The following is a 13,465-nucleotide window of genomic DNA, read 5'->3' on the forward strand; positions in this document are numbered from 1 at the left end:
CTGATCACACTTACCTCTCACAAATGCCAAAACATTTCTTAAAGTAAAGGAGTGAATGTACCCTGTTCTTTATCAATACCTACTTTTATCCTTTATTTTTTTTGCTTATTCCTCGTGCTCTCCAGCTCTTGTCTTGGCAATGAGGTGCTTGTGTGAACGTGTGACAGCAGTGAGTTATCACTCCTGATTGTTGACATGCAGGGCACCTGCACACGGCAGATACTTTCAATGGACAGCTTGTGTCTCAGTGCTTGATGTCACACTGATGGCTTGCATGTTTCAGATGACACTTAAGTGTTGAAATGTAGCCAGCTTGTTTATTAGTAGTTTTGTTGAAAGATGCAGTCAGGTTTATAATTACAATTTTAATGCCAAATGAATATCCAGAAAATAGTGGTATTTGTTGGTCAAATGTTGACAACCACAAGTACGGGAAAAAATGAACCAAAACAATGACTGGTGACTGGGAAATAGTGAACTAGGAAACAGGAGAGGCATAAGTCCTCAGAGAAATGTAGGACACTATGCAGACAGAACACACTGGTGTTTAAGGGCACTGCCCAGGATTGGTGGGCACTGGCGAAGGGGGTAGTATTCAGGGGATGTGTAGGACATGTTTGAGGACATGTAAGTGTAGAAGGAGCATGGAAAGAATAGACTGCAGCAGTGAGGAATCTTATAGTAACAACAACAACATCAACAATAATAATAATATAATTATGCATTTAATCTGTATAGCACTTTCAAAAACCCAGACACATGACAATAATTAAAACAATGATGAAACAAACAAGTATACTGTTTACATAAGTACCACATTTTAACTGCCTTTATTCAGGGCTCTGAACTGACAACACGTTTCAGTAAAGTAAAAAGAGTAAAAAGAGGTTGTGTGGTACAAACTTTAAAGATTCACATTACTCATTATGTGACATCAGTTAAACAATTTTAATGTGTTTAAACTTTAAAAAACAAAACAGCTACATGTAGCCTGTTAAGAAAATCAGAGAGAAATAATCTTTTTTTTTGTTTGTTTGTTTTTTTAATCACCCAGCCACTATAAGGATTGCTAATACAACCTCTAATTTGATCACCTGTACCTAAGGCTTTGTTTTGATATGATCTCCATATATTTCTAGTGACAGGAAGAGTCAACTGATCTTTATTTGTTCTGAACTTTCTGAATCTTCATAATGAGTCAATTTTCTTTTAAGAAGGTCTATTTCACTTTAGCAAATTTTACATCCAGACTGGAATGCCACACTAACTGAGGGACAATAGCTTCTCTCAAAATGCATAAAACCTCTGCATCCATTATTTTTTATGTGTAGTAGGAGTGATGTGAAATAAACTCAATAACAAAAACTCCTGTACTATCACTAATGAATAATTGGGTTTCAAATTAGATTTTAAATATTCTAGCTGCTTCATATTAAAGAAAAATAAAGAAAGAAAAGGAAATGCGAAAAAAAATGAAGAGGAAACTGGGATTTGAGCCATGGAGCCATTCCTTGAAATGAATAGCTCAAAGTTATATATATATGTGTGTGTGTGTGTGTGTGTGTGTGTGTGTGTGTGTGTGTGTGTGTGTGTGTGTGTGTGTGTGTGTGTGTGTGTGTGTGTGTGTGTGTGTGTGTGTGTGGGTGTGTCTGTCTGTGTCTATGTGGGTTATATATGTGTGCACAAATGTACAAATCCTAAATTTACATGTTTGTCTACTGGGAAACCAACATTCCAAATCTGGTTGTCCAGGTGCACTCTTTGTTTAGCCAGGTTTTAGCCAGGTTTGAAAGCTATTCTATTGCATATAGAAGCAAAATTGCATTCTTCACAAACCACAGCTCTCCCCTTAGTGGTGTGATTGGGTGTTGCAATTTTCTGAACCAATGTCACAGTAAAGTTTTCATTAACTGTGTATAACATGAATATAATATATAACACTATGCTAGCTTGAGCTGTTAACATTACCATTAGTCTAAAAACATGTAATACTAGCAAATAGAATTAAATAGCTAGCCCCTCTAGAGGTTATCCATTTTGCCCTGTCAACATAGAAAAAAGTAGCATGAATACACAAAGGATATTTTAATTATATTGCACACAATTTGGAAATGTAAAAGTAGAATTTATGAAAAAATATTTTATTAAAAGCTAACGTTTCAAATTTCTAAATTTGAGCAGTGCATATGAGGCAAAACTGAACAGTGCAGTTAGGCTCTGAAAAAAGTGTCAGTAATTAAATTGCGTTCCTGTCTTTTTCTTTGTTTGGGTTTTTTGTTTGTTTGTTTCATTTTCAGGGCTGGAAAGTAGTTAGTTGGCACCCAGGCAACTGTTTTGTTAACACCTGGTGTGTGTATTCCAGTTATGTTTCTGCACGTGTTTATTAGGGATGTTTATTCAGTAGGTCTTCACTTGCAGATGCACCTGGATTTGTTCTAGGAAGTGATATGAGCACAGCCTTTTAAAAATCCAACCTGCACATGCAGATAACCAAGGAAAGCACAGTGTTTCTCTCTGCAGATTAAACACATACATGCACACAGGATTTACTGCATTTGTTTCATGCTTACTAACATGCTGCACTTGTGCTAATTAGCGTTTTTATTTTATTCACTTAATCATATGTTGTAGATATTCTGTAATGGCATTATTGTTATAAGTGTGCACCAGCAATCTAATACTATTTATATGCAATTAGTTTCATTCATATCTACTAAAATGCAGGCTGGTAGTCTAGTATGTTATTATTTAGTCTATCTATTGTTGTGTCTTAGAGTGTATTCACCAAGTCTCTCTATTGTTGTGTCTTAGAGTGTATTCACCGACATATAGTAGTAATCATTGAGTCTTCATTTTCATGACTGAACCTCTCCGCTACATAGCACCACCTTTATCTTTAACCATTATCTCCACTTTATCATTCTTTCATCTCCATGTGCAGCAGGCCTTCCCACCTTGTTTCTCTTGCTGAATTATTTCTCTCTCTGTCATTAATACCAAGCCTAATGCAGTGGCCAGCTGTGGTCTAGATAAAAGGCCTAAGACACCGATCTAAGAGAGATTAGGTCCTGCCCTTCTTCCTCAGCTTCAGATCAATACTTTGCCTCAGCACAGAGGCTCAAGACGGGCCCTTATAGAGTCATTAAATCTTTTTGCTTTGATTATAAACAGTTCTCTTGGGAGTTAGGGGTTGGGTTGTCTCGGTGATGGCTCGTAGGATAGCAGTAAAAAATGTTATCAACATTGCATGTACTGGGTCAATCTCCCTTTCATCACATAATTTCCTTTACATTGTTAGTGAGCACATGTAATGGCCACTAAAAGCATAAACATCACTGTTTGCCAAGGTCTCTGAGTTTGATTAGGGGACTGTAGTGGAAAGCACGGAGGAAACTTTTTTTGCCTAGAATTGGAGTGTTTGCAAAATTTGCCAAATGAAATTTGAATTTGGATATGAATCAGTTAGTAGAGTTAACTTCATTCCACTTGTGCTTAGCAGTTATGTTTTATATTAGATTTTTATCTTCTTGTCATTATTACTAGATTAATTAGCCTACCATTTATGCATAAAATATACCATTTGTGCATAAAATGTGGCCACGTGGATCTTGTCAATTATTAGATGCATATTTCAGAGAGGTGTGTTTTTTTTATTTTTTTTATAGATGATTTGGCTTTATAGATTATTTCTTTCTTTCTCTCCTGTCTCTCTCTAACACTCTCTCCTTCACTCTCTTTCTTGCTCTTTGTCTCTCTGACTGCAGTCATTTCTCAGGGCACCTGTGTTGATTTATTGTCAAATCTTTCAGGATTATCTATAATCCCAGATCTGAAAAATCTGTTTGCTGACAGCTGTGCTCTCAAATACAAGTGCTGTTTGCTGTGCACACAGTGCCCTATATACCAGAAAAAGCTCTTTCCTTAGGGAGAAAAAATGCTTTTAATTTTCTGCTTCACTGGTTTTCATTTTACAGTGCCTATTCTTTTGTAGTTTTATTTTATTTGTCTTTACTGTACAATCCATGCACACACACACACACACACACACACACACACACACACACACACACACACACACACACACACAGTTGTACATTATATATGTAAATTGGCATTTGTTTTAATTTGTTTCATTGGCATCTGCAAATCTAAGTTGGGCTTTGAATTTCCCATGGAAAGTTTATTCCTATATCATATAACCATGACACCCAGAATGCACATTAAAGAAAGTCGTCCTTTTCTATGATTGTCTTCAATATCTAAAAGTTGTCTTCAATATCTAAAGCTATCCGAATCTTATCTGCACACTTAATTTGATGTTTGTGCCTAGGACAATTGATATTTATAAAAGAGTATTTAACTCTGTGAAATCTTTGGAGTTTTTTGGTCTGGAATTCTGGAACTGTGATGCCATCACTGTTAACATGGCCTTCTGGTCTTAGGTGGTCTACAAAAACAGTGACATACGTTTGGAGTTGTCTCGTCTGGCCCGAATTGCGGACCCCAAGATGAAGTTGCAGGGGGATGTGGTCTTCAAGTGTGAACATGTGCCTACCCTGGACCCCATCTCCTTTGAGACACCCGAGTCTTTCCTCAGTCTGCCCAAGTGGAACACCAAGCGCGTGGGCTCTATCTCATTTGATTTTCGTACCTCTGAAACAAATGGATTGATTCTCTACACCCAAGGCAAGTCCCAAGACAAGCATGACGCTCGCAGCCAGAGGAGCAACAAGGTGGACTTCTTTGCTGTGGAGCTTCTGGATGGTTGCTTGTACCTTCTGCTAGATATGGGATCAGGAACCATAAAGGTGAAAGCCACACAGAATAAAGTTAATGATGGGGCCTGGCACCATGTGGACATCCAGCGAGATGGCAAATCAGGTGAGTTTCAGATTCTTTAACTAACAGTAAATTTGAATATAGTCACAATAATTGTTATTTGCACCTCATTTAATAAATGGCTGCAATTAATATTCACATTGATATGCTATGATTAAATATGTTCAAAGAGACTTCAGGGAGCTAACCAGATATGAAAGGGAAAACCAGTTGCAACCGATGTTTAAATACTGCTAAATTAATGTAACATACTGCATAAAATGATTAATCATACAATAATAAAAGAAAGTGGCAAAAATGTAATAAAATAATTACTGCTGTTAAAAATAATAAATATAAAGTTATCGTAGCTTGGTTACTTACTCATTAATTAAATCATATACTTATGTATTCATTAAATTATATGCCATTATTAAATCACATATCAATGTTCTTAGATGGTGTGTTTTATAATTTCTCAAGGACAATCATACATTTTCTAGGACAGTCATTCCTAGTTGAATTCTGTGGACTACATGCCATGTGAATTTTTTCACCTAGTTTATGAAATGCTTGATATGTTAGCTGATTGTATATTCTATAAATGTATTATATCAGTAAGAACATAAAACCAGAGCATTGCCTATAGCGTTTCCTAATATTCACTGGAATCCTATTCCAGAGAGTCCAATATCTTATACTGGGAGAAGCAGTTCAGGAGAAGTGAAGAAGAATGGCTCCATTTTCTTTTTGTTGTGTCCTCCAAATGTAATAGATGTCTCTTGGCATTGTGGCTGCAGTTGAGAGGCTCTTATTTTATGCTTCTGATCTTGGCTATATATCAGCTGGTAGTTCACAGTTTGCACCTATGTCAGGCAGAGTCAGATTGATTAATCACCACTTTATACAACAGCCTGAAGAAACTTGTATTTTTCAGGAAAAAAGAACTGAGACAGATAAATAGACATGTGGGTGTTTGGAGACCCAGAAAACTTGCATAATGCCAGTTGAAAACCCAAGAACATCCTCTTCATTTCTCTATTTCCCTTCACATCCCTTTTTATGTTTAAATTCGGAAAACTTTCCATTACAATACTATATCGCATATCGCGATGTAATCGGCTGGACATTTTTAAAATTTGCCTTTTATGCATCTCTACTGAGATTTTGATAGGGATTTGAATCTGAACTAATAGGCTTGCATTGTATATCACATATTTTAATGTGAACTATGTAACTTGAAAAATAGCTGAAAGCTAAAATAACTTGAACTGAGGCACTGCTGGCTCATACATAATCTCTATTAGCTCCTGACCTATTACATCATCTACAGGGATCATTTCAGTGAACAGCCGCAGAACACCATTCACTGCCACTGGTGAAAATGAGATTCTGGACCTGGAAGGAGACCTTTATCTAGGAGGGCTTCCCAACACCGGGGTTGACCTGGTCCTCCCCACAGAACTGTGGACTGCCATGCTAAACTATGGCTATGTTGGCTGCATCCGTGACCTGTTCATCAATGGACGCAGCAAGGACATCCGCCAACTTGCAGAGGCCCAGGGTGGGTCTGGGATCGTGCCCTCCTGCAGCAAAATGAGCAGTAAGCAATGTGACAGCAACCCCTGCCACAACAAGGGTATCTGCAAAGAGGGATGGAACCGCTTTGTCTGTGACTGCACTGGAACTGGCTATTGGTCCACAACCTGTGAGAGAGGTGAGTGACACTCTGGCTGTCAAACCTGCCAGCCTGTATAAGATATCTTCATTTGGGAGACATTTATGGCTCAATGAATATGCAGATGTCCAGCTGACTGGACTGTGGCATTATGCCAGGGGAGGGAAGGAACTTCTTGTTCTTCCTTTCACAGTAAAACATGGACAACTTCCTATATGTATTTTGACTTTATTTATTATAACATTATTCAGTGCTATTATAGTTATATAAATATGGTTTATCTTTATACCCTAAAATAACTTTGCTGATATTTGGACCTTGTCAGTGGACCGATGTTGTTACTGTGCAGAATTCTAGTAAGACTGCTTTGACTTAGCTCTTATGCTCAACCAATTTTTAGACGTCTCATGAAAAAATACAAACACAAGGTACAAACAAAAAAATACAGACAAGGTTCCATATGGAACCTTGCATTTCCCCTTACTTAATATCTTCATTCAGAGCTATGTGCAGAGGAATGGATGTCGTGTGTCCTTCAGGAGCAGTTGTCCACAAGGAATGTGGAACTCATGATTTATTGTATTTGTGTAATCTTTCCTAGGAGATGTAATAATATTTCTTCTTTTGCTTTGAATGTCTTTTTTTGTCTGTTTTCTCTGCTCAGAGATACTTCATCAACTTAAATTTAACTCAGCTCAAAGTGTGAAATGGCTTTGTGGTGTGTGGATTTAGGAGGGAGCCTGCATTAAGTTATATGACAGTTTGTCGATAGCCGTGTGCTCTGAGGTGTTGGGGGATTGCTATCATTGGACAGGATAATTGTTTTTTTTGTTATTGTTGTTGTTGTTATTTTACAGGGGACATTCAGTGTTTTGGTAGAAGACTTTAGCTCCATTATAGGAACCATAGCTGCAGCCTAGTAAAGAAGTGATGACATTAGACAATATTTTTAATTGATTTTGGAAAAAGGCTTGTAATAGTCAAAAAAGCATGCTGACCTTAAAAGCATATAGCATTATGAGCATCAAGTAGTGTGTTAACAAATATATAATGCTACCTAATCATCCTCAAAATATGTAGACTGATGTCATTTTACATGAGCATAAACTGTTTTTGGTAACACTTTATTTTGAGTGGTCATTTATAAATGATTAATAAACTCTCAGTGGAGTATTAGTAACATTATCATGAATGAATCAGAGGATAGTTTGGATACAGTTGTAGTCAACTCTATAACACCACCTGGAAAGTGGATCAGTGGAACAGTTCAAGACAACCTCAAGACAAAACCTAATCCTAACCCTCACACTGGCCCTAATCTTGATCATAACCCTAACCAATACCCAATTAAAATTCAGTTACATAATGCTGTCAACAGCTCGTCTATAAGAGCTTGCTGAATTTTCTAAAATGGTATGTATTATACCTCTTGCATATTCAGTGTTTTCTCAGGTTAATATCTACAGATATGAACTAGGACTGTCATCACATTATAAACAAATCTTAAAAGTCTCTTGATAATCTACTCAATGTATTCAGATGCTTTACTACTGCTACTTTATTATTATGTTGTTGACATGTTACTGAAAGTATATGTTTATATGTTTTATGTTTATTTAATCTAAAAAAGAGTGTCACCATTTTTTCTTTGTTTGTATGCTTCTTTTGGCAGACATCACAATAGTAAAACACTTTAAAATAATTTCCTTTGCTGATGAAATGATAGTTTAATGGTGTGTGAATTAAAAATGTAATAGAACAGAAAAGCTGCAGTTTCTGAATGAAAAGAAAGAATTCTGTCAGGCAGCAGTTAACAGCATGTGGAGAAAGCTGTTCGATTGCGTTAACCTTGCCTGAGTCCTGGAGAGTGCTCTATTTCTGAAGCACTTGAAACGTGTGTGTGTGTGCGTGTGTGTGTGTGTGTTAACATGCCACTGCACTGCTGTCTCTGCCATTCCACCTGCAGTCAAGCACATGTAGTCCCTTGTTGCTGCCAACCTCTCCTGTTTCTTCCTTCTCCCCCAACCCTGCAGTAGAGGACACCTCATCCACATCCTCTCAGCCTCTCCTCCTCCTTATTTTATTCCTCCACATGTACTCCTCCTTCATAATAGGCGTGGGTATATCTAGACCAGATGAGTGGAACTGCTGCATCAAGCTCTTTAGATGGATACATTGCAGTAAATAAATAACTGGGCAGTGATTATATTTTTGTTGATTTGCAGCTTCTGCACTTTAATTTGCCATGTGGGGATCTTAGCCCATTTTATACATGGTTCCTCCTTAGCTGTAATGTCAATTGATTCCTCCTTAGCTGTGTAGTCACATCACTAATTCATGCAGAAGACTACTAATGAAAGGCCTGAAGCTGATTTTAGATCAGTGGAATCTGAATTTCAATGCTGATGACAAAGAACTGTCAACAATACTTTTAACAGCTATTGATTGCAATGGATTTGGTCCTTAGTTTAAATAATATTTTATAATGGACTATAATTCTATTTCTATTTCTAATTTATCTTAATTTAGATGTCATAAATTAAAAATATTCTGCAGTTTGTTAGCCAAAACAACTTTGCCAGCATTCCATTATGTATGACAGAAATGTGTGTTACTTGACTGTATGCCTGTATGCATATAGGAAGATGTGTGTAAAGGACAGAAACTTTTATTTGGGTTCATCCAAAAAATGAAGGTGCAAACTGTTATAAACTGTCATAAATGTTGCCATATTTTAACTATGGATGTAGTAATTAGTTTGTTCATGCATAGTTGGATTTGTTAAGATAAGGACTAGATAGCAATATAGACGTTTTGAAATAACTCGATGTATATTACAAAAAATATATACTTTACGTTTATTTAAATGTAAGTTATTTTCATATATACATTTTTGTTGGTAAAATTTTTGGCACTAAATGTACAGTCACACAATGTTTCACTGCCTAAGTAAACCACCTAATGTTGAAAAAGAAACAAAACAACCAGAATTTGGATTTTACCAATTGAAAATGTTCAGATATTTGAAAATAAGGAAAGCAATGTTTTTTTTAAAGAAAGTCATAGACAATCATTGATATGGCTGCCAGTTAATAAAAATAACAGAGCTGCCTTTGACATAAATATCTTAACCTATAGAAGTGCTATGTTACACTTAGACATTGAAAGAAACATGCAGTTAAAGATTTCACTTCAATGTTGTTCAATAATGTTTTTCAGGTAAAAAAACAAAACAAAACAAAAAAGTGTTCCTAATGGTTAAGTATACTGTCAGTATAGAGCACAGAACTGAAATGTTTGAGGCTTACTTAGAGGTGATGCCTTGAGGCCAAGTACATTGGGTACAGCTACACTGGGAGAAAATATATTAAACAGAAGAATAGGAGTTAAAAAAAAACTGGTGCAGCTGCAGAAGATAGGACTGTTGTCCCAGCTGCACTACTGCCTGTACCATATGCTACACATTTTTTTATGGTTTACCACATCATTTACCTTGATAGGCTAAACTTATTTAATCCTATTTAAAAAGGAAATGCAGAAAAACAATAATGAATTCCAATGTATTGTTTAGAGTCATATATTATTTCCTATTTCATTTAAAACAGTAAAAGGAAATAAAAAAAAAAAATCTAAAGTAGAAATATAGTTGGTGTACAATGGAAAATGCAGGGGCAGCACATTTGCAAACAAAAGCCTTTGTCTGTATTGAGTTTGTCTTTGTTCTGTTTGCCATCGAGTATTTGTCTTCTACTGAGTGGTGGAATAATTTTCAACAGGGAAGAATAATGCAGATGGTATGTGTGATGTTATCTTATGAGTTATAAGCAGCTGTCAGTGTTACTGCTGAAAGGCATCTGCACTCTTAGCAACAGTCTCACCCTTTGGGAAATTATATCATTAAAAAGTGGTATGGAACTTAAAAAGTAAACTATCAACAAAGTAACAAATATCTCATCTTGAGCTGCATTTTATCTATGAAAGGTGCTAAATAAATAAAGTTATAAGTATTATATTAAATTTTTCTGATAGACACCTCAAACCTCTTATTTACATCCTTTACAGTAGTACTTTATTTTTCAAGTGTACCTTTTTTGGCACTATTTTTCAAAATTTGGCAATGTTTTTCAAAATTCTACTGTACTTGCCATAATGAGGTAAATCATGGTTGGTGAACTGACCATCACCTGGTTCCATGTGGAAATTCTGAAGAGCTTTAGCTTTATAGTGCTCTGTCAGACTTTAAGGTATTCCATAATGATGTGTGAATTAAAAATGTAGCCAGTATGCAGTTGTGTGAATGTGTGTGTGTGTGTGTGTGTGTGTGTGTGTGTGTGTGTGTGTGTGTGTGTGTGTGTGTGTGTGTTTGAAATTGAGAAAATATGCAGTGTGAGATAAAAAGGGAGGAAAGAACATGGAAAGAGACATAAAAACTGTGGAAACATTATGACCTGCCTTTACATTTTGGGACTCTATTTTGGTCTCTAGCGTTGACGTATGGTTCCATCCATGTTTGTAACTGAGGGCCAATTAATGAGTAGGTTACACAAACACATGTATTGTCTTTCAAAGACACCAACTTGCTGCACTGGGAGCAAGAGGAGAAGGAAATAAAAACAGCACTCCTTCTCTTCGCAGGACCGTCCTCCTTCCTTGCAGCAAGTAAATTCCCTTGAAAATGTAAAGTGTTTTACTGGCTTTATGACATTAGAAATATAATTGCTTAAATACCAGACTCACCTGGTTGGCCTACACCCCCTCCAACACACACACACACACACACACGTCAGAAGAATTTCAGGGTGCAGTCAAGTAGGAAATTGACAGAGCACTAAAGCTGTGGACTAACAAGGGAATTGAGAAAGTTAAAAGAGAGAGAGAGAGAGAGAGAGAGAGAGAGAGAGAGCATGAGAGAGAGAGAGAGATATTGAGAGATATTGATTTCCCAATGGGAAATGGGGCTGAGCTCTAGAAGCTGTTCAGGAGTGAGACAATTAGGAACTGGCATATTTAGATTTTTAACCTCAGTCAAAAGTTAGCTTGTGCATAATTATTAGTTAAAACAGATACATTTAAGAACAAAATTAAGAGAAGGTGACTCATGTGTTTGAGACATTATGGAGTTTGACTAAAGTTATTTTAGTGTAGTTTTATGTTCCATTTGTGTTTTTAGTGTCATTATGAATGTTATTGTCATTATACTGATGAAAACTATTCATGTCTGTGGATTGTTTTTCAGTGTGAATGATATAAAAATGATAGTATGATATGAGTACAGTGTTAGAATGATTCAGAAATTCAGTGTAAACAAGTTCAGAAACTTAATAATGAAAATATATATTGAGCCCCCTCTGATGTTTAACTAAAGTTTAACCAAAGCATATAGCAAGTATAACCATTTATGGGCAAATAAGGTCATTGGTATACAGTGTACAGCTATTTGTGATGGTAATATAATGAATGGTCATAATAATACAGTACCTGTGAACACTTACCTGCCAATATCAAATAACTCCTGTTTTGTGGTTGACACGACTGAGTCTATATTTCAACTAAATCATTCAGTTTTTCATTCAGGCTCTCTGCCTGTCTCACCCTATCGGTCTTGCTCTCTCTCATTCTGTGCCACACTTTAGCCTGATGCTAGTGATCAAAACAGACACTTCGCTCTGCCCTAGTCCTGTCTGCTCTGTCATATGATGTCTTCTCGTTTTGTCACTTCTCTGTTATTTCCCCAAATAAAATGAACACACATTTTATTCAACCTCTTAATGCATTTCTCATCCGGAGGGAAAACCGTAGCCAAAAACAATTTCGACAAAACAAAGGTCTTAACCACCTGTATTCTAGTCTTATATTTTGACACCCTCCATTTTCCCAATTCTAGTTTAATTTCACACTCCTTTTTCTCCCGATTCCGTTCGCTACATCTACCATTTAATACCATCAAACCTAATATTTTAATTTAATTTTTTATTTCTAAATCTATTAGTACAGGTTGCCCATCTCCTGTCCATACCTTCACTTTTACTTTCATTTAATTTCGCTCCAGCCACAACTTCATACATTTCAAAGTGCCTCTTAACTATATTAAACTCATTTTGATTCTTGACATATACCGGCACATCATCTGCGTACGCAGATATTTTCCATCTTTCCATACCTAACATTTGAACACCTTGTAATTGCTGATCATTTTTAATTTTATATAACAGTGGGTTTATAGCGATGACATATAATGCAGCACTCAATGGGCATCCTTGTTTAACCCCTCTATGTATTTCAAAATCTTCAGTTAACACACCATTAACATTAATTTGTATTTTTGATTTACTATACAATAATTTAATCATATTTACAAACCTCTCTGGAAAACCATAATGTTCCAATGTACACCATAAATAGTCTCTAGAAATATAATTTAGGGCTTCTCCTTCTCCTCTCTGCCTCTCTCTCTCTTTCTCACACACACACACACACGCACACACACACACACGCACGCACGCACGCACACGTGCACGTGCACACACACACACACACACACACACACATATACACACATGCATACACACACATACACACACGCACACGCACACGCAGACACACACACACATACACACACACACGCACACACACATACACACACACACACACACACATACACACACACACACACACACACACACACAGTATTAAAGAAAACATGCATAGATCTGGGAGAATTTTGGTGGACTTCACCGCCATCTAGTGTGCAAAAATGTAACAGGCCCCTAGCTCATATAATTTTCCTTCATTGCCAGACATATGCCAATCCCTAAAATCAAATAACGTTGCCCAAATTTTAAAGGTCAATAAGATCTCTGTCAGTTCCATTACTGAAAATAATAATAACTCATTTGTCCATAACACTGTCAATGAATAAATATCCAACATGGTCTCTTATACACATATGTGGCTTTGAGAGGATGTACA

The 13,465-nt window shown here is 36.4% G+C and overlaps 1 protein-coding gene across 18 annotated transcripts in view; it reads left to right on the forward strand.

The window, feature by feature from the left end:
* Nucleotides 1–13,465, forward strand: part of nrxn3b (neurexin 3b) — a 163,910-nt gene that overhangs the window by 50,267 nt on the left and 100,178 nt on the right. For all 18 annotated transcript variants that reach the window (XR_014116957.1, XR_014116972.1, XR_014116974.1 and 15 more), the window contains 2 exons: nt 4,443–4,881; nt 6,152–6,535. Coding sequence is in view for 15 of the 18 variants with exons in the window: in XM_035529387.2 (XP_035385280.1) it covers nt 4,443–4,881; nt 6,152–6,535 (823 nt within the window). In the remaining 3 variants the exon portion in view is untranslated. The remainder of the gene's footprint in view (nt 1–4,442; nt 4,882–6,151; nt 6,536–13,465) is intronic.

Source organism: Electrophorus electricus, chromosome 2 (assembly GCF_041902795.1).
Source record: "Electrophorus electricus isolate QZ-2024a chromosome 2, ASM4190279v1, whole genome shotgun sequence".
Taxonomy (NCBI): Eukaryota; Metazoa; Chordata; class Actinopteri; order Gymnotiformes; family Gymnotidae; genus Electrophorus; species Electrophorus electricus.